The sequence below is a fragment of the Tenrec ecaudatus genome, chromosome 7 (assembly GCF_050624435.1).
Source record: "Tenrec ecaudatus isolate mTenEca1 chromosome 7, mTenEca1.hap1, whole genome shotgun sequence".
Taxonomy (NCBI): Eukaryota; Metazoa; Chordata; class Mammalia; order Afrosoricida; family Tenrecidae; genus Tenrec; species Tenrec ecaudatus.
Window position 1 is genome coordinate 62,067,276 of NC_134536.1, and position 24,973 is coordinate 62,092,248.

The 24,973-nt window shown below is 44.6% G+C and overlaps 1 protein-coding gene across 1 annotated transcript in view; it reads left to right on the plus strand.

Moving 5' to 3' along the window:
• Positions 1–8,160: 8,160 nt before the first annotated feature.
• Positions 8,161–24,973, plus strand: part of SLC22A16 (solute carrier family 22 member 16) — a 54,556-nt gene continuing 37,743 nt past the window's right edge. The window contains exon 1 of the mRNA XM_075553987.1: positions 8,161–8,275. Coding sequence (XP_075410102.1) covers positions 8,223–8,275 — 53 coding nt within the window. The 5' untranslated portion in view covers positions 8,161–8,222. The remainder of the gene's footprint in view (positions 8,276–24,973) is intronic.

Below are 24,973 nucleotides of genomic sequence, written 5' to 3' on the forward strand. Positions count from 1 at the left end.
TTTCCCTGGAAACATAGGTCCCATTGCTTTATCCTCGGGTTTGTTTATCTTGCCTATCTTATATACATAGACATGAAAAAAACGGATGGAAAAAAACCCCCAAATAGACATAAATAGCTCCAGGTCTGTCTGCTGACCTTTACGTATGTTTTCCGATGGATTCTGATGAGGTGCCAAGCCCTGACCTCTGAGTCTGAAGTCTATTTTTGGAATTCCTTGGGGACTTCATTGCTTTGTTTCCCTTGCTGCTGTGTTGCCCTCCGTTAGTGGTTCACCCTGGTGGGAGTGGAGGGGAGGGGATGGTTCAGACTGGGCACAATTACCACACTGTGTCTCCAGTGCTGTCCCTTGCAGTGCTATGGATCAGTAAGAGGATATCGTGTCTCATGTTAGGGCTGGCCCTATGGTGCTCTTTGTGCGTTGGCTGCTCTGAGCAGGAGTGTCGTCCTCGAGGTTTGCTGGGCCAGGATGCGGTTCTCTTTCTCTCTCTGTCCTTCTTAGTTTGCTCCCTTCTGGTATGGGCAGACCCACCACTCTCTCCAGGCTGTATCTTTTCATTAAAAAAAATAATTTTATTGGGGGCTCCTACAGCTCTTAGAATAATCCATACATCGATTGTATCAAGCATATTTGTACATATGTTGCCATCATCATGTCTAAAACATTTTCTACTTGAGCCTTTGTATAAGCTCCTCTTTCCCCCCTCCCTCCTCTACCCTTCCACCCTCGTGAATCCTTGATCAATTATATATTGTCATTATTATTTCCTGTCTTCCACTGTCCTTTGTCTCCTTTTCACCCACATTTCTGTTATTCATCTCCTTGAGGGGGCACTATATATCCAACCTTGTGATGGAGTCCCCCTTTCTCCTCCCCTCTCCCTGATCATCCCCCTCCCCTTATGATATTTCTACTCCCACTACTGTGCCTGAGGGGTTTCTCTGTCTTGAATTCCATGTGTCTAGAGCTCTTACCAATGTGTGTTCTCTGGTCTAGTGGTCTAGTGGATTTGTAAGGTACGTTCATTATTCTTCTCCAGCACCACAATGCAGACGCATCGATTCTTCCTCGTCTTCCTCGTTCAGTATCTAGCTTCCCCATGCGTATGCCAGTGCCTACCGTGCACTGGCGAGTACTCGATGAAGGACTCGGCTCCTCCCTTCAGGGGAAGAAACCGCTGGAAACCTTATGCATCGCTTCGAATCACACAAACAAAATAACCAGGGGAAAAGCCACTTGCAAAATACGTAATTATGATTATATCCACAGTGTTAGGTGCTGTGCAGTCACTTCTCTCTCGATTGTTGTAACAGAATAGGAACTGTTAGGTAGCAAGATGAGGGCTGTTCCTCTCCATGCCTAGGGGGCCACTACAGGAAGTTGGAAACTGAGACATGCTAAAGGGCATGTGCCAATTCAGGCCTGAGTCAGGGGGGTACGGTATCCCTAAGTGGACAATACACCTGGATTGGCCAATCTAGGACAGGTGGGCTTAATTCAGCCAATGGGGTCAAGCAGTACCTTCAACCATGCCTTGCAGTGGAAGACCCTAAAAAGTTGGAACCTGGAGACCACCACACCCTCTCCCTCCACGCTGTTCCTCTGCCTTCCACTCGGCCATGCTTCTCTCTCTCTCTCTCTCTCTGGGCTTCAGGCTGCCCTCTGTGTGTGTGAGGGGTGGTAGTCTCAGGGATGTGGGGTGGGTACAGTCCTTTGTTCAATCAGCTGTAAAACCTGAAACTTCTATCTTTCATAAAACCCAACTTGGATCACAAACTAAGCTTCGGCTTGAATTCTTTCTCGTGAAATCCCAAGAACCGAGGTATTCTCCACCCAAGAAACCTAGCAGAACTGCCCCATAGGGTTTTCTGGGCCATCAGCTTTAGGGAAGCAGATCGCAGGCCCTTCTTCCATGGAGCAAGGAATTGGCTTGAACTGCCCATCTTTCGGTTAGCAGATGAGCAGGGTTCCTTCTGATCACATTTAAATAAAATAATTTAATAAATTTAAAACATACATCATATTCATATACAGAAAATGCATAAAGAGATGAAATACAGTGGCCATTATAAACAGGAAATGGAAGTGATAGTTGCTTTGGTGGCTAGGAGGAGGGGGTGCAATCAGGAAGTCCTGGGAGCTTCACTCTATTGAGAATGTTTGATTTCTTAAGCAGCAGGGTAAACATATCATATGAATTAACAATATTAAGCAATTTTTCTTATTTAATTTCCTGTATATGAAATTGTTAGGGGAACATAAAGAAGAGGAATTGGGAGGAAAGGAGACAAGGTTAGTCAACTTAACTGAAAAACTGAGAAACGAGTTAGAGGAAGAATTTCCACTGTAGATCCCTTTCTACATTTCTAATTTTTAGCTATATGGAAGTGGTTTCTGCTGAAGAGGAGTAAAAATTTAAATGAAAATGAAAGTAAATCATCCCGGACACAGTCAAGCTGAGACCCACGTTGGCAGGACATGTTCACGAGGGTAAGGAAATGACAGGGGAATGGGAGAATGGGGTAGGATCAGAGAATTGGGAAGGACTAAATTTTTTAGAGGCCCCAATAACTTGACAAAACCATCTTTCTCCCTCCTCCATTTGTAATCCAGAATGAAAGACCATTCTAAACTTTAAAAATTCAAAATCATATGAATATTGAAGTGAAAATGGCATCAGGAGAGAATCCCCAAGAGGTCCTTTGAACTGGAACATCGCCTCTTTTTTGATGTCCTGGCCTTGGGGTGGGGCCAGAGCATGGAACCAGAAATATCTCATAAAGTCACTCAGCAGTAGTGGAGGCTCCAGGACAGAGCCTCACATCCTGGCAGCTCCCCTGTCTGCTGCAGGGTGTGGCTTCTGCCAGCTCACAATGCAAACCACTCTTTAGTGGTAACAGAAAACCGACTCTAATCTTCACTGCTCCATTTGCAAGAAGTGCTTTTAGCGAGGGGCTGAAACATTTTGATACGGAACTGAGCCAGTCCTAAGAGAAAATAAAAATAGTCAGAAAAGGAATCAAACTCCACCAGCAACTTCAGACCAAATGCTGGGCACCACTGAGAACTCCTCATTGCTCTGAAATAGAAGTCAATTCTAAAGGCAGTTCCCGCACAGTGACCCTGGCTCCTAGATTCCTCCAGAGCATGGCGACATGTACTCAGCACCCCCCTGCCCTGCCCCCCAAGCAGCTCACACCCCACCCACCTTGCACTTCTCTTAGCAGAGTCTATTCCGATGGCCGCCTGTTGAGTCCTATTGCCCCTCTGAGGCACATTTCAAATGCTAGTCTTTGTGAGCCCTTTTTGAGATCCCCTTTTTGGGTATCTTGTCTTTGTTCAGTTAACTGAAAACCATATCGAGTCTTCTCATCCAGAAGTAGTGTTCCTTTCTGTGTACACTATTTAGGCTTTATCTCATTAATGTTTAGTTCTTCATGCACAGGTCTTTAATATCTTTTACTAGATATATCCCTGCATTATTTTTCTGCTACTGAAAATAGTATTTTTTAAAGTATAATCATTTTATTGGGGGCTTGTACATCTCTTATCACAATCCATACATAGATCCACTATATGTCAAGCACATTTGTACATTTGTTACCCTCATCATTCAAAATAGTATTTTAGAATAAATTTAAGGGTCCTAGACAGAATAGAAAAAATTGTAGAACACAATTCAAGGTCACAAAACAATACACTAGATTTATGATCTCATAGGGACTGGTGGAACCCCTGAGACTATGGCCCTGACACATCTGCCACACTTGCCAACTGAACCACCCAGGGCTGTCATCTTTCAGTCCAATGATAGGTCTCTAAGTGAGAAATGTACTCCTCAAACAATCAGTCATACAAAACCAGAAGGGCAGAATGTGGCAAACAACAAAGTTCGGAAGGCAGAAAGAGGCGGGAAAGAGGGACAAACAGAAACATAGAACCCAGGGAGGAGGAGGCAAGAGTGGTGTGACACTGAATTTACATTGATTGTAAGGAACTGTCCTGAAACAAAATGTGTCTAAAGTGTTGATTGTGAAACTAATGTGCTCCGTCAACTTTCACTCAGTTCACAACACGATGTTTTTAAACAAATCTCAATTCTGATGATCCTTTGTTCGTATACAGAAATGTAACAGACTATTACATATTAATCTGTATCCTGAAACGTTGCTAAATTCACTTACCTTATCCTTGTTGTTTCTTTATAGACGCTGTTAGATTTTCTGCATCGTTAGTCATCTGTAAAGAAATAGTTGGCTTTTCCCTTCCTAATCTGCATACCTGTTATCTGCTTTTCTTGCCTTATGACACTGGTCACAACCTCCCATACAAATTTGAGTACATAAGCAAGAAAGCATATTCTTGTTTCTGATCATACCATTAAGAATATTGTTAGTTGCTGGTTTCTCACAGATGATCTTTATTAGATTGAGAAAATTTTCTTCTATTCCTAGTGTGTTAAGGACATTTATATATTTTCTTCATGTAAGGGTTTTGGATTTTGCCAATTTGTTTTCCTGAATCTGTTGATGATTATATAATTTTTCTTTTTGTCTCTTACCCTAGCACTGAATTTGTTTTTCTTTGGGTGTGTAACCAACCTTGTGTTTTTTGTCCCCCACCCTTTAAAAAAAATCATTTTATTGGGGGCTCTTACAGCTCTTATAACAATCCATACATCAATTGTATCAAGCACATTTGTACATATGTTGCCATCATTGTTTTCCTTTTTATGTTCAGATAGGTTCAACTTGCTTAAATCGTAGGAAAAAATTTGCATCTATGGTCATGAGCCATTGGTCTGTAGGTTTCTTTTTTTTTTTTTAAGATCTCTTCATTGTGAATTGAGTGAAGGTTTACAGAGCAGATTGTCAGTTTCACATTCAACAGTTCATACGCAGTTTCATGTCATTCATGGCAATCCCACAATGCACCATCACCCTTTGTCTCTTCTCTGGTTGCCTTCCTCCTTTTCTCAGCCTTCTGAACTCTGTTCTTGAGTCAATGTTTCCCCCTTGATCCCAAATGGTCAATTATTCTAAGGTATGAATGTATCAATAGCATTATTCTCTCCCACCCCCGCCTCCTTAGAGACCTGTTTATTGTTTGGCTGAAAACAGCCCTGGTGGAGAATTCTGTTCCAGACCTGAAGAGTGATGGAGGCCTATAGTTTCAGGGACTCTGAACTCCAGTCTATCTGACCAGCAAGCCTGGCTTCTTTCATGATTTTGACCCTTGTTTTCCTGATCTCTTCAGAACTCTGTAAAGGGATCCCTTTCACAGCCCATGGTGGTGGTAGCCAGGCACCTTCCGGTTCTTCGGGTCTTAGGGCTCTGAGCTTTTCTTATAATGTCTTTCCCTGATTTTAGTATCAAGACCATGCTGGTCTCTACCAATGAATTGAGAGTTGTTTTTTCCTCTCCGAATTTCTCAGACTTTGTGTTGCATTTGCAGTATTTCTACTCAAATGTGTGTGAGCCTGAGTTTTTCTTTGTGAGAAGACTTTTATGTACAGATTGTTCTAGGGCAGTGGTACTCAACCTTCCTAATGCCATGACCCTTTAATACAGTTCCTCATGTTGTGGTGACCCCCAACCATCAAATTATTTTTGTTGCTACTTCATAACTGTAATTTTGCTACTGTCATGAATTGTAATGTAAATATTTGATATGCAGGATGTATTTTCATTGTTATGAGTTGAACGTAATTAAAACAGTGATTCATCACAAAACAATATGAAATTATATATTGTGAAATATTTATTTCTATTGACAACTAAATGTAATTTTGTCTTGAAGCATGGTGTAGCATGTGTAACAATCTTCACACCGGGTACCGTCTGTGGGCATATCTGCATGTGGGCGGACCCGCCTAGAGCCGGATAGAGGAGTGGTGTCTGGGTTCCTAAGACCATCGGAAATAAGTGTTTTATGATGGTCTTAGGCGATTCCTGTGAAAGGATCATTCGACCCCCAAAGGAGTCATGACTTACAGGCTGGAAACCGCTGTTCTAGGGAAATCATCAAGAAGTTAAAATAGTGAGGAAAAACAAAATCTTCTTTGGCATCCGTGGTAAAAACAGAAGAGGCGAGAAGAGAGCTACCGCCACCACAGCTGTCCAAGGAGCAGCGGAGGATTGCCTGTACCAAGTTGGTACAGGTTTGGTTCTTTTAATATGTGAGACCAACATAAGCAGTAACTAGACGGAGCCTTGGTGGCATACTGGTTACACAACGGCTGCTAACTGCAAGTTTGAAACCACCAGCTGTTCCTTGGGAGAAAGACGGGGCTTTCTACTCCCATAAAGACGAAGTCTCCAAAACTTTAGCTTACAGGGTCACTATGAGCTGTCATGGACAGGAGACAGTGAGTTTGGTTTGGTTTCTGCAAAGATCTTTGTCGAAAGCTTTGTAATAAAGACAGCCAGGAGTTCTTCATTGATCCATCAGGCTAGACTTGGGGAGGACAAAGGAGATAGCCCACTTCTATTTGCATATCTTGGTCTTCAGGGGGCAGGGTACTCTCTTATGTCTACCCATTTCTTTTTGCACAACACTCCTTTATCTGCCCCGCTCTCTTAAACAGCTTGCTCCTCTAGACAAAGCCCAGCCCAGACCAGTCTGTCAGCTCAGAGCACCAGTCATCATGCCTGCCTTGCCAGTTCTTCACCAGCTAGGATTCCAGTGGAGGGCACCCCTCAGCTGTGCTGGGTGCATGCCAACCTGCCAACATGCCCATTTTAGAGTGTTGTCCATTGAATGATCTGCTCTGCGTATTAAAATTCAGAGTCCTGGGCCCCACTGTAGGCACTTAGAATTACTAGAAATAAAGTCCAGAAACGTACGTTTTAAAAGCAAGTACTCTGGTAGCTTCCTAGGTAGGAAAGTTGTGTTGTTGTGGTTGTGCTTGGGGGTGGGGGAGGCTCGCTCAACTCTTATCACAATCCTTACATGGATGGAATCAGGGATGTTTGTTCATATGTTGCCTTCATTCTCCTCTAAGTGCTTACTTTCTATTGAGCCCTGGTGCCAGCTCTTTCCCCCTCCCCCCCCACCCTCATAACCTCCCTTAGTTTGTACATTGTTCTTATCTTCATCTCTCACACCAACCGCTGTCTCCCTGCCCCATGGTTTCCATTGTTCTTCCCCCTCCAGTGGGGTGGGTGTCTGTCAGTAGGAAAGTTTGTTTTAATTAAATCATTTCCTTGGGGGCTCATACAACTCTTATCACAATCCACACATCCATCCATGTGTCCAGCACGTTTGTACATTTGTTGCCATCGTCATTCTCAAAACATTTGTTTTCTACTTGAGCCCTTAGTATCAGCTCCTCGTTTTCCACTCCCTCCCCGCTCCCTCTCCCCCATGAACCCTTGATAATTTATAAGTTATTATTATTTTGTCATGTCTTACACTGTCTGACATCTCCCTTCACCCACTTCTCTGCTGTCTGTCTCCCAGGGAGGGGGTTGTGTGTAGATCCTTGTAATCTGTTCCCCCTTTCTCCACCACCTTCCCTCCACCCTCCCGGATCTCGCTGGGAGGAGACAGCCAGTCAGGGTGCAGTGGAACAACGATGAAACTTACAACTTTCCTCTAGTTCTCAAATGCTTCCTCCCCGCCACTGTCATGATTCCAATTCTACCTTACAAATCTGGCTAGACCAGAGCATGACACGGGCACAGATAAGAGATGGAAACACAGGGACTCTCGGACAGATGACCCCCTCAGGACCAGTAGGAACGTTTTTTAAGGAGTGTTATGATGGCTCCCAAATGGAGTCCGCACTCGCCATTCCTGCCCTCGGGTGTAAGGGTGGCCACCAAGCGGACGGAGGGACGGACGCAGTGAGCACTCATGCTCGCACGGTGGGGCCGGGGGCCGGCGGGGCGGGCAGTGGCAGAGCTGCGGCGGCGGGGGCATGGGTGTGACTCTGACTCCGGGGACCAGAGCACGCTGGAGTAGACAGACAGCAGGGGACGTGGACAAGCAGGGCAGAGGCGAGGCTGCAGAGTCCGTCCCCCAGCGCAGCCCGAGACCTTGGACGCGCGAGGGACCCCGGGGTCCTTGGTGTCCGGGCAGGCGCCCCTGGGTGCTTCTGGGCGGCCCGTCCCCTGCGCGCGGGGCGGGGCGGGGCCAGGCAGGGCGGGTGGCGGTGCCCGCGTCTGGGGCGCGGGGGGCGCTGGACGGGGGCCGGCTCGCAGTGGCATGGCGGCAGCAGCATGGGGCCCAGCAACTTGGAGCGGGTTTTTGACCGCGTGGGCCACTTTGGCAGGTAGGGAGTTGCGGGGCGCGGGTGCCACGTGGCTAGAGGCGGCGGCGGGGTGTTCCGCACCACGTTGCTTCCCCCCACAGCGGGGCTTTTCGCGTGGCGCGCGGAAACCTCCCACACCTGCACCCCTTCCCTTTCCCGGGGAGCTGGACATCAACGCCCAAAGTCCCGGGCGCGAGCCGGGCTGGGCTGCGCAGCCGGTGGGTGCTCCCGGCTAGAAAGGCGGGCGCTCCCCGTGGGGCGTACGGGTGCAGGGCCAGCCGGGGCGAGCCTGCTGCCCGCAGGGGGTCCCCTCGCCCGAGCCCTGGAGGGAGCTGGAGTCAGAGAGACCCGCGGAGGGGCCAGGCCACACCTGGCTTTCCCTTGTCCCGGAAACGACTTGTCAAAGTTCGTTACTGGTCCTAGAGGCTTAGTATGTGCCAGTGACACTTTGGTGGGTGATGACAGGCCGTGTTCCTGAGTGAAAACCCACAAGAACTCAGCCGCGAGAGGTGGCTCACCCCACCACAGCCTCGAGTGTTCCTTTTCACCCAAGGGCACCTGGCACCCCCTCCCCATTTTTCTGTTTACGAAAAAGATTTTTTAATTTAAAAATCATTTATTCCTCCACCTGTCCATTCATTCATTTACGGAATCCCTCTCTCTGACGTTGGGGTGCTAACTGCAGGGCCACCAGCCACTCCTCCAGAGAAAAGTTAGGTCTTGGAAACTCATAGGGGCAGTTCTACCCAGGCCTAGAGGTGGCTCTGAGCTGACTTGATATTTTTCTTTTCTTTTTTCTTCTTTCTTCTGTCTGTCAGAGTGTTGGGGGGGGGGGGGGGAAGAGGCAGCTGGGCGAGGGACATAGATGTTACCCCCAGAGATGGGGTGCTAAGTTTGCTGACCTGCCTCTTACATTCTATGGTACTCTGGAACTAGAATTCCTGCCCTGCTTCCCTCCGAGGCTGTGGTGAAGAAAGGACAGGGTATGCACATACGTGCACATGCACAAATGTTGGTTATGATTCCTAGCGTCTGCGAAACAGGCCATTTGAGCGGGTGGAGGTGAGGTGAGAGGCCCCACTCGCCTGGTTCTCCCCATTCCTGCTTTAGGGAACACTAGCGAAGTTGGGCTGGGCTCCAGTGAGCTCTTTGTACACACTGCCTCCTTCAGCCTTCCCCGCAGCCCTAGGCGATTCTCCATGTGCAGAGGAGAAACCGAGCCTTCTGCCCAAGCCATGGCATGGCAGGTCAAGATGGGCGGGCAGGTGCACCGCGGTCCTGTGTTAGCACACTTTGTACCAGCCGCGACTCTGTGGCCTTGGATACACGGTTTCAATCTACCCTTCTGGAAGCAGAATAGTATGTGTATTAAAATATCATCTTGGGTTGGATGGCCACGTTCCAATCCTGATTCTGCCGTTTATTAGCTTCAGGCGGTTACTTAACCCTTTCCTCATCTGCCCTATGGGAGCAGTGTTTTTATTCTAAGGATGTCTCTTGCCTTCTTTCATGCCAACTTCACAATAACCCTATGAGGTAGGAGGTAAAATACCATCCTTTCCCCATGTACAAGCTAAAATGGTTTACCAGTTGGTGCTTGGCTAAGGTGCTGTAACAACAAAAATCGCTCACTTGGGAATTTGTCCAACCCAGTCACCATCCAGGTTAAGTGGACAGGTTCAGCTCCACAGGATCACTGGGGGACCCAGGCAGGCGAGGCAGCTCTATTGTCCTCATCACCTCTTTCTGTTCCCATGTCGCTGTCCACAGGGCAAATAGCTCACCAAGGTGGAAAAAGGGAGAGAATGAATTGGGAGGACGGCTTTGAGTGGACCACAGAAATGCATGTGAAAAAGTCTCATCATTCAATAAGTTCATGACTGTTTTTGCCTCCTGGGTTTCCATGTGGGCAGGATGGGTTTGCTTTGCTCATGAAACCAGCTTGCAAGAGCAGATAGGATTAACAAGACAATGCTAGCAACAGAAATTAGAAACAGCATGGCCAGACCAGAACGTGTTATTGCGTGTGGTTAGTCAATTTTGACCCAGAGCAGCCCTGCAGGACAAAGTAAAAGGCTCCAGAGGGTTTCCTAGACTATAATATTTTATTTTTTATTTTTAGACTATAATCTTGAGGCATCTTTGCTTCCACCAAGTGGCTGGTAAATTTGAAGTCACAGGCCTTTTTGTTTACCTTTAGGCAGCCAGGGTTACTTGGTCAGAACATGACACCTCATTTTTGGGGGGATCCAGGATTTGTTCTAATTGGTCTCTTTACTGCTTATTGACAGAAATGGAGGTTATTGTGTGTTATAGTTTAGTCTTTTTAAAGGAAATCCTATGAACTTTTTCAGCAGGGAATCATGATGATTGCTCATTTTGAATCAGTCATTTGTAGGGCAAGGATGTGCTATCTTAAGCAGGATGTCTGAGAGGCATTAGAAAGCCACTCCAGGGCAGCTGAAGACACTGGGGGTTTTTCAGTTGTTGAGGGCAACCAAGGAAAATACTGTTATACACACAGCCCTGCAGTAGTGGTCATCCATGAGTAGATGCTTGGATAGACACCCACGCTGAACAGGTACAGGAGGGAGGATGGGAGTATATCCATGAGTGTATGCAGCTTTGTCAGAGGATGTTCGTAAGTATCTTTTTGACTTTTGTCACAAACAGATCCATGAATGTGCTGGAGCATAGAGAGGGAAAAGCCATGGAGAGTTTTTAGACAACCAAACACCTTGAGGGAATGAGTTGCTGGGCTTGGGGCCTCGGGACCGTAGTCTCAGGGGACCCTGAGGTCAATTGGCATAACCAAGTCCACAAAGGTGATGTCTTTAAAGCTTGTGAGCAGCCATGTAAGGTGGTCTCTCCATGTCCAGAGAGGAAAGAAGAGCGATGAACGTCAAAGGACCCATAGAAACAGTTAGTCCAATGGTCTGATGGGCCATGCAGACATCACAGTCTCCAGTCATGAGGCCAGAAGAACTCGAGGGCGTCTGGCTGCCACTACCAACTGCTCTGGAACAGATCGCATGAGGAGGTCGTGAATAGAGGATGGGCAAAATGTGGGGGAAAGCCCTCCACATCATAAAAGAGACCAAGCTTATTGGCCAGCTAGAGACTGCCGGGACCTCCAAGACTGTGGCCCTTAGTCACACTCAGGGCTCAAACTGAACTCACCAGTGTGGTAGAATGATCCACCATGTAAGATCCAAAGGGCAGCATTTCCCCAAGGACAACGCTTAGAGGGTTAGGAAAGAAGGAGAAATGGAAACAGGAAGCAGGAAGGAAGTGGGATAAACGATGGTGAAGGGATTATAACAGATGAGTTGAAACATAATGTGTGTGAATTGTTGAATGTAAAACTGATGATCTGCTCTGTAAACCTTCACCCCATTCACGATGAAATAAAGAGCTACTCCAGGACTTGTCCTGAAGCCATATTGAAGTTCCATAAATATGGGATTCAGGCGTCTGCATTGTGAGGCTCTTAAGAACCTGGATCCATGGGTGTCTAGGGAGAAGGGCTTTAAAATTCTGAATTGGAATGTGGAGCTTGTGACTGACCCATATTTATGGATTTCGGTAGTTCTTCCCTCTCTGTGCCCTGGTGCTGTAGTGGTTGTGCATTGGGCTGTAAACCATAAGGTCAGAAGTTCAAAACCACCAGCCAATTCCAAGACAGGGTTTTCTATCCCAGTAAAGAATTACAATTTTAAAAACCCACAGGGCAGTTCTGTCCTATCCTTTAAGGTCACTGGGTCAGTATCAATTCAATGACAGTGAATTTTTTGTTTGTGAACTTTATAAAAAATATGAGTATGCACGTAGTAATAGTTAACTCTTACATGTGGGTAGTTATATAATTTCGTGTCAATTTGATCAATAAAGCGCAGGGGTGGAGTTTAGCCTGCCATTCAGGTTGCAGGTTGATAACCTAATTTGGGGTGTGACCAAGATAAATGGGTTGTTGGAGCCCGGCTCCCCTCTCTCTTTATCTGCACCTTCGTGCCGGGTGAACCACACTGAGACCTACATGAGTCTAGAGATACATCCACCACCATTGGATCCACAGCTGCTACCCTCTGGCCTGTGATCTTCCTGTGATTTTGCATCATTGCATGTGGCTTCATGGTCTGAAGAGGGGTTTATGGACTAGAATCACACTTATGGACTAGTATTGGACTTATAGACTTGATTTGTACTGGGCTGGGATATTTCCTGATCAATAACTACTTCTTGATATCAAGCTCTTACACACGTGAGTGTCACTGGATTTGTTTCTCTAGTCAATGCAGTCTAACGCTCTGTGCTGACAGTGCCATGATCATCGGCAAGTACTAATACCTTTCATCCTCACCCTAGTCCATTTGTCAGATGACTTGTTCAAGGGCATATGTGGCAAGTGGCTGAACCCAGATTCAAAGCTTGACCTTCTGAGCAGGCATCCCTGATAACAATAACCTTCTGATCAGAATCTCTGTAGTTACTATACCTTCTATATACAGAATGATGCAGACTGCTATCTGAATGCATTCAAAGCCCCATCCCCCACCTCCCGGGCATCCACATGGCATGGGACTGTTTCCTGTGAGTTTTGGCCATTTTTGCTTTTCCTCACTTCTGGGTTTTCTACTGATTGTATTTGTGATTTTGTTGTTTTTGTTGTTGTTCACATTAGCATGTCTCTTCATCTGCAGGTACAGTGTGGGGTGTCTATTGGTCTGTTGTCCTTGTGAAGTCTTTGATTGCAGACACGGATGACCTGTCTGAAGGGAAACATGGGAGAGAGTGATGTCTTACAGCGCTAGACCTAAAGATTTGTGGTTCAAATCCACATATCAGCTCCGAGGAAGGAAAGACCTGGTGATTAGTTTTTGTAAAAGAGACAGCCAAGAAAACTTCATGAACACAGGCATAGTCTGTAACATGGGGTCATCAGGAGTCAGAAGCTACATATATGTATACCTATTGAGACCTAGCATGGCACGTTTAAGCACAACTACAAGGATGAATATATCTGGTGTATAAAACCCGAGAGAAGGAAACTAGAGGTGAACTTGCAGTAACCCGAAGGAGTCTGTTTGCATGCCATTCTAAGGAGTGTGGTTATGAGCAAGGTCACTTTGGCAGAGGGGAGGGTGCCTCGGAGGGACGGGTGATTGGGAGAGCCCAGATGAAAGAAGATGGGATCCTAGACAGAGGAGGTGGGATGGGGCCTGGGGAGTATGGGGCAGTTTTGCTAGGCTTGAAGGAAGACTGGGAGGAACCAAGCCGGCCGGCCTCTATGGTGGGAGGTGTGAAGGATGGTGTCCTCAGCTCAGTGATGGTTGCATGCCAGCAGAGGCTTTGCTACAGAGTTCCACATGAGACCTGTCTCACCTGCATTCCTTTGAGGGTTACAGGTTGCAACATAGGCAATTGGGTAAACAACTGCTCGGGGAAAGAGGCCTCCTTGTCACTGTGGCCTGACTGGCCACGTGGGACACCAACCGCTCTTTATCAGAGATCTTACTGCATACCTTTAATGCAGATTTGAAGAAAAATCTTTCGATGAAAATGTAACACCTACTCAGAATGGTATACACTGGGATGTACGACTTGGTGAATTCTCAGAGCATGGACACCCTGTGTGGCCACCTCCTGGTCCCCCCCGCCACCAAGCCTTCCCCCAGCTCACTTCTCTCCTCCCATCTAACGTCACCAGTCAGGGTCGCCTGATTCTAAATTTACAGCAGCATTTTAAAATGCCCTCATTGTGTCAGCAGTGTGTTTGTGAGGTTGGTCCATGTGGTGCACTCTGTCCACTGCCATCGCTATTTCAGTTTAGTCTTCTGAATGTTCCTAGGTTAGTCTTACCATGAGGTCTTTCTGTGAGCATTCTCTGGCATGCCTCTTGAGGCACTCGGGTTTGCATTTCTCTGAACATACACCCAGGAAAGGGATTGCTGGGCCTCAGGGTGACACAAAGGAGCCTGGTGGCCCTGTGGGTTATGCACTGGGCTGCTTGCCACCAGTCAGCAGTTGGAGACCACCTGCTGCTCTGAGGGAGAAAGATTAGGCTTTCAACTTCCATAAAGAGTCTGTCTCCATCTCACTCGGTGGGGAGGGGTGGCTGGGTGGGGGGGCAGCGCTTGGCACCCCATCTTAACTGGTTGGGGGATAGTCACAAGGGGCCGCACTGAAAGTTAAAGGTGTAACGGGGTGGGGGTAGAGCACTAGACCTCTCCAGCCCTGACTGCAGGAAGAGCAACTGGGTCTTGTAGATGGTGCACCCCTTGGAGGGAATGCTGAGGACTAAAAGGGAGGTAAGTGCTGTGGGGTTAGCAGGCCCTGGGTCAAGGATCCTCAAAGAAAAGGGAATGGGCCAGTACATTTTATCAGGGCCTGCTCACTATTTAGCAGAGGGATATCAGCTACTCAGGACCAGGACAGTCGTTAGATATGGAACTTTCTTTTTCTTTCTTTTTTGGTGCATGTCAATATAAGATAGGCAGGATAACCAATCCCAAGGAGATGGCAATGGGACCGAAGGTTGGGTGGGGGCATGGGAGAGGAGAAGGTGAGGGGAAGGGAGCAATAAGCCAATAACCACAGGGACAGGGGAATAGCAAGGGATCTAAAAGTGATGGTGAGGAGGGGGTAGCATCCTGGTTGTGTTTGATCAATTGAAGTGTATCCAAGAGGAATTACTGAGAGGTGAATGATGGGTAAATATGATAGTGGGGCAGGAAGAAAGAAAAAAGAAATAGAGGACAGAACAAGCTAGTTAAAATATATATACATACACATATCAAGGAAGCAGATGGACTTTGGGCCTCTACTTTAATCTTACCTCAGTACAAGAATAATTTGTTCTAATAATGTGGCAATGCATGATACTGACCTTCCTGACATGATTGCTGAAGACAAATGGATACATAAGCAAGTGTGGTAAAGAAAGCTGATGGTGCCCAGATATTAAAAGATATAGCGTCTGGGATCTTAAAAGCTTGAAGGTAAACAAGCAGCCAACAGGGAAGCAACAAAGCCCACATGGGAGAAGCACACCAGCCTGTGTGATCATGAGGTGTTGATGGGATCAGGTATCAGAAGTTCAAAATCAAGCTGTCAAATTGATGCCAAGGAGCATGGACAAAGTAGAGACTCAACACCCACCTGCAAGATACTGGGACAGTCCCTCACAGAAGGGCCACACAGAAGGAATGGCATTCAGAGTACAGTATAGCACTGTTGAAACACATAACTTTCCACTTGTTCTCTAATATTTCCTCCCCCAATTATTATGGTCTTTGTTTTTACCTCATTAATCCTATTAGACCTGCATATGTTCATGTGTATAATTAAGGTCATTTGATTCATGAAAGACAAGCTAGATAAACCCTCTGTGAATTGTAACAAGTAATGAATGATTCCTTGAGGGTTCAGAAAGAAAGGGGCAGGGGTGTGAGGGGAGAGGAAGGGAGAAGTGACAGCAATGATGACTATGTAACCTCACTCGAGGGGAGTGAATTACAGAATGACAGGTGAACAGATAAATTGTATGGGGTAAGATACGGGGCTGCGGGTGGAAACAATAATACTATTTAATATGATAACAAGGATTCTTGGAGGGAGGAGGTGGGGATAAAGGGGAGCAGATACCAGATTACAAGAAGAAAGAACATGTTTTTAGGTGATGGTGACAGTTGTATAATCACACTTGGTCTCATTGAACTGTGGATTGTTAAAATATCTGAAAGAGTGCCCAATAAAATGGGGTGGGGGGGGGGGAGAGTTACCATCCTGGAAACCCACAGGGGAATCAACTCTGCCCGTTGGAATCTACCTAGTGACAGTTTGAGTTTTGAGGGTTTGGGTTTTTTTGCAGGGGTGGGGGTGGGGGGCTATGCATGAGAAGCCGTGGTGGCAGAGGGGTTAAAGTGCCCGACTGCTAAGGGGCCACTGGTTTAAACCCAGGAGCTCTTCCATGGAAGAAAGAGGTGGCAACTGCTTCTGTCAAGATTTGCAGCCGTGGAAATGCTATGAGGCAGTTCAACATGGTCCAGGAGGGCTGCTACAGGCTCGAGGGTCACCACAGGCCAGAATCAAGTTGATGGTTGTAGGTGCTTTGTTGGGTGTGAGTGTGCATGTGTGTGTGTCGGGGGGGCGGGGTATACAGTTAACTGCCTAACTGCTTTCCAAAGTGGTTGTAACAGGTGGCAAGTGCACAAGCTGGTACATGTTTTGCATGTTAGACTTTGTGGCAGCATAGAGTTTCACCAGAGCTGTAGATCTTTCTCTTCTACTTTAGAATCTCCTGGGGAGCTTTTGGGTTTGGGAGTCATGGACTCACCTGAGGCCTCCTGAATCACAGCTTTTTCTAGAGGTGAGAGCAAGGAAAGACAATCCTCTGGGGCCTACCAGGGTGGGTCCGGAGTCCATGTGAGGGGAGAGGGGGGTTGGGGAGAGGAGAGTGCCCCCTGAAGAGTCTAGGCTGGTGGGGGAGATGGCACACAGGAAGACAGGGACATGGCTGTAAACCAGAGATGCTGCAGGGTGGGCTGGGATCCAAAGATTAGATATGAGGATAAAGATGGAAATGGGGCAGTGGAATACGGGGGCTACTGATAGGGCGGGAGACCATGATCTGAGAGAGAGATTGCATGACGTAGTTAGGGTGGCCATATACTTTCAGGACCAGGCTGGTAAGCTTTAAACTAACCAAACAAGCCTGCTGATTTTGGTTTGCTGAGGTACAATTGCAGATGGGAGATGGTGGTGGGGGCGTGTCAGAATTATAAACATGTGTGTAATACATGATCTATGGTACATTTTCAGTCATGTGGGACTGTTATTATAGGCTGCCTCTTTGAGCTCAAAAGGATTCAGTTTCAGGAGGTCAGACCTGACAGCTAAACCTTGCATTGCCGTGTCTGGCAGTGAGACACTGGTCTACCACGAGCTCCATGCAGAATCATCTGGACGGACCCTTCTCATGTTCAAGACCCCAGCAGCCCTCTTCCCGTGGCACCTCCTCGCTGCCCTGTCCTTTGGGGATCTTCCAGGCAACCTTTCCTTTTGTTTATTTAACCAAGTCCCAGCTGATGGGGGGGGGGACTTCTAGTCAATTTTCAACTTCTAGCGACCTTTCATGACAGGGTAGAACTGTCCCTTCGGGATTCCAAGGTTGGGATTTTTATGGGAGGGGCCCTGGAGGGGCAGTTGGTACACGCTTGGCAGCCAACAGGAATGCAATGGTTGGGGCACCCAGTTCTTGGGAGGAAGATGTGGCAGTCTGCATTTTCCACACTGAAAACTGCCAGTTTCACTAAAAAAAAAAAAAAAGTCTTTAATAAAGCAGTAAATCAAATCATTGATTTAATGAAAGCTTGACCCACGTGTCTGGTCTGTTTAGTATTCCATCTGAGGAAGTGGGAAGCCCTCAGCAGGTGGTCTGGTGTAGACATGGGAGTAGAATGGTTTTGTCTGAGGAAAAGCACATTTGTGGTGAGCTGTGAGTGGAACCCACCTGCCTTTTCATGCAACATGACTTTTTACTTGAAAGGACAACTGATGAACTATAATGATTCACACCAGGTATCTGGCAGACATATTCTTAAAGATGAATGAAGCAAGACTTAATTTATTTTAAGCTACTTTAAAGTGTTACTTCAAAGAAAACAATTGACAATATTTCTTGCCAATGATAATATTTACACTTTCAAGAAGATCAGGGAGGTTGGGCAACTTATATCTGCACCTGGACCTTGTTTATTTTACTATATGTATATGTGTGTGTATATATAATTAATCACTTTGCTTTTACAATATTTAAGTACATTCCTAATGAGATGGATTTTTGAGTTGTGCTACAGGTGGCTCAAAATGAGAAGAAGCAGCTGCAGATATCCGTTAATAATCAGAAGGTGGAATGTATAAAGAATGAGTCTAGGAAAATTGGAGTTCATAAAAAATGAAGTGGAATGTATAAAGATCTCTATCTTAAGGACTGGTGAGTTGCAATGAATTGGTATTAGTCATTTTGAATGGGACAATCATCTGGCTTACTATGCTGGAGGTGACAAATTCAAGAGAAAAAGGGTTTCATTCTTTGTCAAAAGAACATTTCAAGATCTACTTTACAGTACAGTGCTTTCTGTGGTATGATAATATTTATATACTTATCAGGAAGTCTAGTTAACACAACTATGATTCAAATTTGCTAATCCACTACTCTGCCAATGATGAAGAAATTGAAGAATTTTACCTATGTCTTTTGTCTGAATTGATCAAATATGCAATCAAGATGTATTGATAATTATGGTTGATTGGAATGCATAAAATGGAAACAACATTGGAGGCAAAGGACCAGTAGTTGTAAAATGTAGCCTTAGTGATAAACATCAAACTAGAGACACCATGGTATAATTTTACAAGACCAACGACTTTTTCATCACAACCCCCCCCCACTGTGCCTCACATGAACAGTGAGTATGCATGTGGATCTTGTCTGATGGACTCAAACTGACTATATCTATGGGAAAAGATGATGGAGAAGTGCAATCTCATTAGCTCAAACAAAGCCAGGGGCTGCTGGTGGAACAGACCATCAAAGACATTGGTAGTTATCAACATCAGCAGGGAACTGCCAGAAATTCAAGTTGGATTCAGAAGAGGACATGGCATGAGGGATATCATTGCTGAGTTTAAAGTAGAGAATATCAGAAAGATATTTACTTGTGTTTTATCAACTGTGCAAAGGCATTAGATGAGGTGAATCATAACAAACTATGGGTAACTATGTTAGGCCAGATTGACCAGAGAAACAAATTCAGTGATACCCATATAGGTGTAAGAGAGAGCTTGATATCAAGAAGTAGCTATGTGTCAGGAAAACAACCCAGCCCAGTCCCACTCAAGTCCATAAGTCTGATACTAATTCATAAATAAGTCAATTCTTATCGAACAACCCCTCTTCAGACTAACGAAGCCACATGCAGTGATGCAGAAAGATCACAGGCAGGCGGTGCAGTCTTGTGGATCCAGTGGCAGTGAATGTATCTCCAGGGCTCGTGCAGGGCTCGACGTGGCTCTTCAGCATGAAGGTGAAGTCAGAGAGAGGGGAGAGTGCCCCACCACCAAGGAGCCATTTGTCTTGGTGGCACCTCTAAATGAGATCATCAAGCTGCAACTTGATTGACGCAAAAAAACCTATCACAGTCCACCCCTTGCCAACTTGGCACTTGTAAACAATTCTTTCTTCATATATAATTTAAAAAATAAGGACAGTAGTAAAATCCTATTTGAGCCTAGCAGGATAAAACTAAATGGCATACAACTAAAAATGTACCAGCCCCATTTAAATCTAATATTCTATAAGTGAACAAAACAAAAATATTGTAGGCCTAACAATTGGAGTTATGTGAACACCCAGACCAGGGGTGCTCAATATGTCGATAGCGATCTACTAGTCGATTGCGAATGTAGTGTGGGTAGATCGTATGGCATTAAAAAAATAGACATAAGCCTATCATCAATCCTGTCACTTAATTGATATACAGCACAGCCAATCAGATGCAATCTTAGGTGTCAAACGCATGCACAAACAACTGCACCAAGTGCAGCAAAACTGACAAGCTAAGTTATTGCCAATTTTTAGGCTTTGTTTTTTTTCTCTTAAATGTAACAAAGGGTATTAAAATGAGTGGGGGATCTGGACCAATAAGAAGACAAAAACATATCACTTTCATATGAAATGGGAGATTGTGACACTATAAGCCGACATTCAGCTGAAGTCCAGAGCACTCAAACAGTTCTGGAATGTACTTGCAGAGGGAAAGTACCCAAACATGAGAAAATATGCTACTTCCTTGACTGCATTATTCGGCTCTACTTATTTATGTGAGTCAGCCTTTTCCCACATAAAAATCATTAAGTCCAAGTACCATTCCATCATGACTGATGCTCATTTGGAAGTGTGCTTGAGGCTGGCTGTCAGCAGCTACTGTCTGGACTATGCATCCCTGGCTCATTCCGTTCAGTGCAAGTCATCAGAGTAAACACAGGTAATGACAAAAAATGTACATAGTTCATTGTATTGTGTTGTGCAATAAGGACTCGTGGTTATAAACATACATTGGGCATATAAAGAATTCTCAATGCATATATGAATAGATGTAATAAATAAAATAAATATATGTTTTGCATTTTTGTAGTTAGTAGATCATTTTGACTTGATCATTTTATAAGAAGCTCGCATGCTGAGAAAGTGTGAGCACTTCTGACCTAGACCATACTCCTGTCAAAATATTCCCTCATGCATGAAAATTTGTAAGCTGGCCCCTTTAGGCCTTTATCCCTCCCCCCATTTTGGGTATCCAATTTCTATGCTGCCCACTTATATCAACCCAGTGCTCTGAGGAGACAAGAATGTTCTTTGATGTGAAGAATTTTCATTCCAGTTGGAACATTGTGAGTCTCCCTCCATAAACAAAGTCAAATCTAGACAGACCATCCATAAACTCAACAACAATATACACCAGTTCACAGGTTGAAAATCTTATTTTCATCTGGTTGGGTTCTGGTCAACTCAACGTGGGCTGCCTCACTTAGCCTCACCAGGGTGCCCATTGGCCTCCTCACCAATCAACCATGGGTCCCTTCACAGATTATCAACAAACCTAGCCCCTGGGGCTAGATCATGCCATATGCTCAGGTTCCACTGAACTCTAAACTTCAGATGAGACAACAGACAACAAACTAGTTTCTCCTCTCATCTCTCTGTCTTGTTGCTGTGAATCAGGTCCACTGGTGTCACTGGCCAGATTCAACATGCCTCTGTATTGCTTATTTTCTCACACTTCCACTCAACAAGTGGATCCAGGTGGCCACTTTGCGAGCTTTTCAGGCTACCTGCAGGCTCTCTTTAACTTTCAATCCTAGAAAGGAGTGTTTCTTCATGACTAATTTTTTTTCCAGCATCAAACACAAACCACTAGTTCAAAATTCAAAAAGCCAAAGGACTCCTTTTTCTTTCTTCAGTCTGTTGACAGCTTTTTCAGCAAGTCTTTTAAAATGCAGATGTACTGAGCACTCAAGGCACTGGGCGGGGCTTATATTTTCAGAGACTTCTGTGCAGGCATATCCTATACCCAATCAAAGATCCAACTAATGTCTGAAGGCAGTGGGGTTATAGACTCTATTTTCAGACTTCCCAATAATAATTTCTATCAGACATTATATCAATGACAATATGCAAAAAAATCAATATAAACCTGGGAGAGTCAGATACTAAGCACATTTTAAAAAGTCAAATTTAATCTTATCTAAACTATCCCATTCATATGCAATGTTGCCTTAGGCCTCTGGCTGTGTCAAGCCAGAGTGGGTCTTCTGTCAGCTATTTTGACTATGCAGCAAGGTCATTGATACTCATATATGTGTAAGAAAGAACTTTGTATCAAGAAGTAGTTTATATATCAGGAAAACATCCAAGTTAAGTCCGTAAGTCTGACACTAGTCCATAAGACCAAGTCTAGTCCATAAATCCCTCTTTAGACTCACAAAGCTACATGCAGTGGTGCAGGAAGATCACAGGCTGGTGGATGCAAAGTCTGTGGATCCAGTGGTGGGGATGCATCTCCAGGGCTTGGGCAGGTCTCAGCATGACTCAATAGTGAAGGTGAATGCAGAGAGAGAGAGAGAGGCCCGCCTCCAGAGAGCCATTTAACTCAGCTCCTCCAAATGAAGTTGTCAAGCTCAACCTGATTGACAGGCTAAACTCCACCCATATCTTCTTACAGGTGCCACATTGGCACAAAAATCCTAACTATTGCAAATAATAGGAATTCCAGAACCCTTTATTGTTTGCATGTGGAATCTGTACATGGACCACGAGGCAGCTGTTTGACTAGAGCTAGGAAATTCTGAGTGTGTTAGGGTTGTGATTTTTTACCATAGTTATTCCATATGTGTGTTGAGAAAAGAGTCTGAGAAGCTGGACTATATGGCAGTAGGATTGGAGAAAGACTCATTAGCACCCTATGATGTGCAGGTGACACAACGTTGCTTGCTGAAAATGAAGAGGATTTGGAACATTAGTGATGAAGATCAAAGACAGTTCTTTAGTATGGATTGCAACTCAATGTAAAGAAAACAAATCCTCACAAATGGACCAATCGACAACATCATGATAAATAGAAAACAGTTTGAAGTTGTCAAATACTTCATTTGACTTGGATCATGATCAATGCTCATGGAAGAGGCAGTCAATAAATCAAATACAGTAGTACTGCATTGGAAAAATCTGTTGCAAAAGACCTCTTTAAACTGCTAAGGAGCAAAGATGCCTCTTTGAGGCCTACAGTATGCTTAACCCAAGCCTTGGTATTGTCAATAGCCTCATTTGCATGTGAGAGCTGGACAACGAACTAAGGAGACTGGAGGAAAATTAGTGTATTTGAAGTAAAGTGTTAACAAAGATTCTTGAAAGTGCCATGGACTTCTGGAAGAACACACACATCTGCCTGGGAAAAGCCCAGCGACAGTGCTGCTCAGACGTGAAGATGGTGAGACTTCTCAAGGACGTTAGGCATGTTATCAGGAGTGACCTGTCCCTGGAAAAGGACATCATGTTTCATAAAGTAGAAAGTTCGTGAAAAAAGGAAGATTGCCAAGGAGATGGATTGATGGACAGTGGCTGCATTACTGTAATAATTTAATAATAACAGCAGTAGTTGTGAGGGCGGTGCATGACCTTGCGGTATTTTGTCCTGTAGTACACAGAGTAGGAACTGACTCACAGGTACCTAACAACACTGTGAGGTTGCTGGTTATGGTAACAAATGTGAACTTTTGATCTTGTTTCATGACATGGGTCAACATTTGAAGTAGCTACATAGCTCAGTGAACCCATATTTTCTCAATGAGCAATGCATGCTGCTAAAAATCATGTAAGAAAAAGATCTCGGCAAAGTTTAAGATTGACAGTAGGATTTAAACATGAGATTTTATTGATACCTTTTCAGATTCCATGTCATAATTAGCCTAAGAAACCTTTATTGGTTTCTAATGATTACTTTGCCCTGTACCATCTATAGAGCTGTGTAAGGACAGATGTTTTTTTCATTTATAATTGGACCCAAACAACATCAAACCAGACTGAATATGTCAATAGCTATAAGAATACCTTGTATTAAGCTAGACATTAAAGTGTTTTGTAAATAAGATAATGTCACTTTACTCACTAATTAAAAAATAGTTGCTTTTAATAAAAATGTTATTTGTAGTAAAAATTTATAGTGGGTTTATTTTTTAAGTAAATAGTTAACTAGTTAAAAAGTAAAATTTAGTTTACATTTTCACTACTCAATACAATTACAAATATTGATCATGTAATTCAAAATGTTTATTCTTTTTGTGGCATTTTAAGGGAACATTTCTCATGTTTCAATATAAAAGAGAAATATTGATAAATATAATCCTATGAACAAAAGAAAAGGAGGCTCAACGGGGTCCTCAATAATTTTTAAAAATGTGAAGGGGCTCTGGCACCAAAAAATTTGAGAACAATGGTTTATTTTATGATTTCAATTTTCAAATAACAATACCTGCTCTAGAAACAGACTACAATGGTAACCAGGCATGGAAGAGCATGCGAGGGAGGAGGAAATCACCACAGAGCGGTGGACAGGTGTGACATTGTTTGAGGAGGAAGGCAATGGCCAATAAGACAGGGAGGGTCAAAAAATGATGGCAGTAGGGCAAGATAGTGGGAGGCTTGATGAGCTGTTGCCTCCAAAACTGATGATCTTCTCTGTAAACATTCAGCTACTTCACAATAAAAAGTTGTAAAAAACACTTTAATTCGTCTGGGAATTATTTCCCATTACCTTTCTTCAATGTGAAAAGGTGCCCTGGTGGTATAATGGCTACACTTTGGGCTTCAATCTGCAAAGCCGCAGTTGAAACCACCAAGTGCTCCATGGGAGAAAGAGGAAGCCCGGTGCTCCTGTAAAGAGTAACAGGAGTACAGAATACCACAGGGGCAGCTCCACCCTGTCCTGCAGGGTTGCCAGGGGTTGGAAGACTCGACGGTCAGGAGTTTGGTTTTGGGTTTAATCTTTGTTACTTTTCCACATACATTTGGTTTATTTCTATTCCGTTCACCTGTCTGTGTGTTTGCCCATGCTACCATGCTTTAGTTATTGTGGTTTCATTATTTATTTCTTACCTGCTAAGATTAGTTCCCCTCCCACAGTTCTTTTTCAAAATTCTACAGCTGTGCTTTGGTTTATTTTTATTTATAAAATAAATCATTTTATTGGGGGCTCTTACAGCTCTTATCATAATCCAGACATATATCCATTGTGTCAAGCACATTTGTATATATGTTGCCATCATCCTTTTCAAAACAATTTCTTCCAACTTGAGCCCTTGCTATCAGCTAATTTCCCCCCTTTCCCATCCTCCCTCCTTCATGAACCCTTGATAATATTTTTAAATGAAATTTTTGAATCAGTTTACCTGCCCACTCTTGACTTTTCCCTGGTTCCATATCAACAAAACAAACAAACAAATTATTGACATTTTCATTAGGGTTGGATGTTAAATTCCTAAACCAGCTTTGGGAGGACTGACATACGGTATTGGATAAGGAGCCCAGGTGGAACAATGGGTAAGTGCTCACCTACAAACTGAGGAAGCTCAGCCGTTGGACCCGCAGGAGAAAAGCCTGGT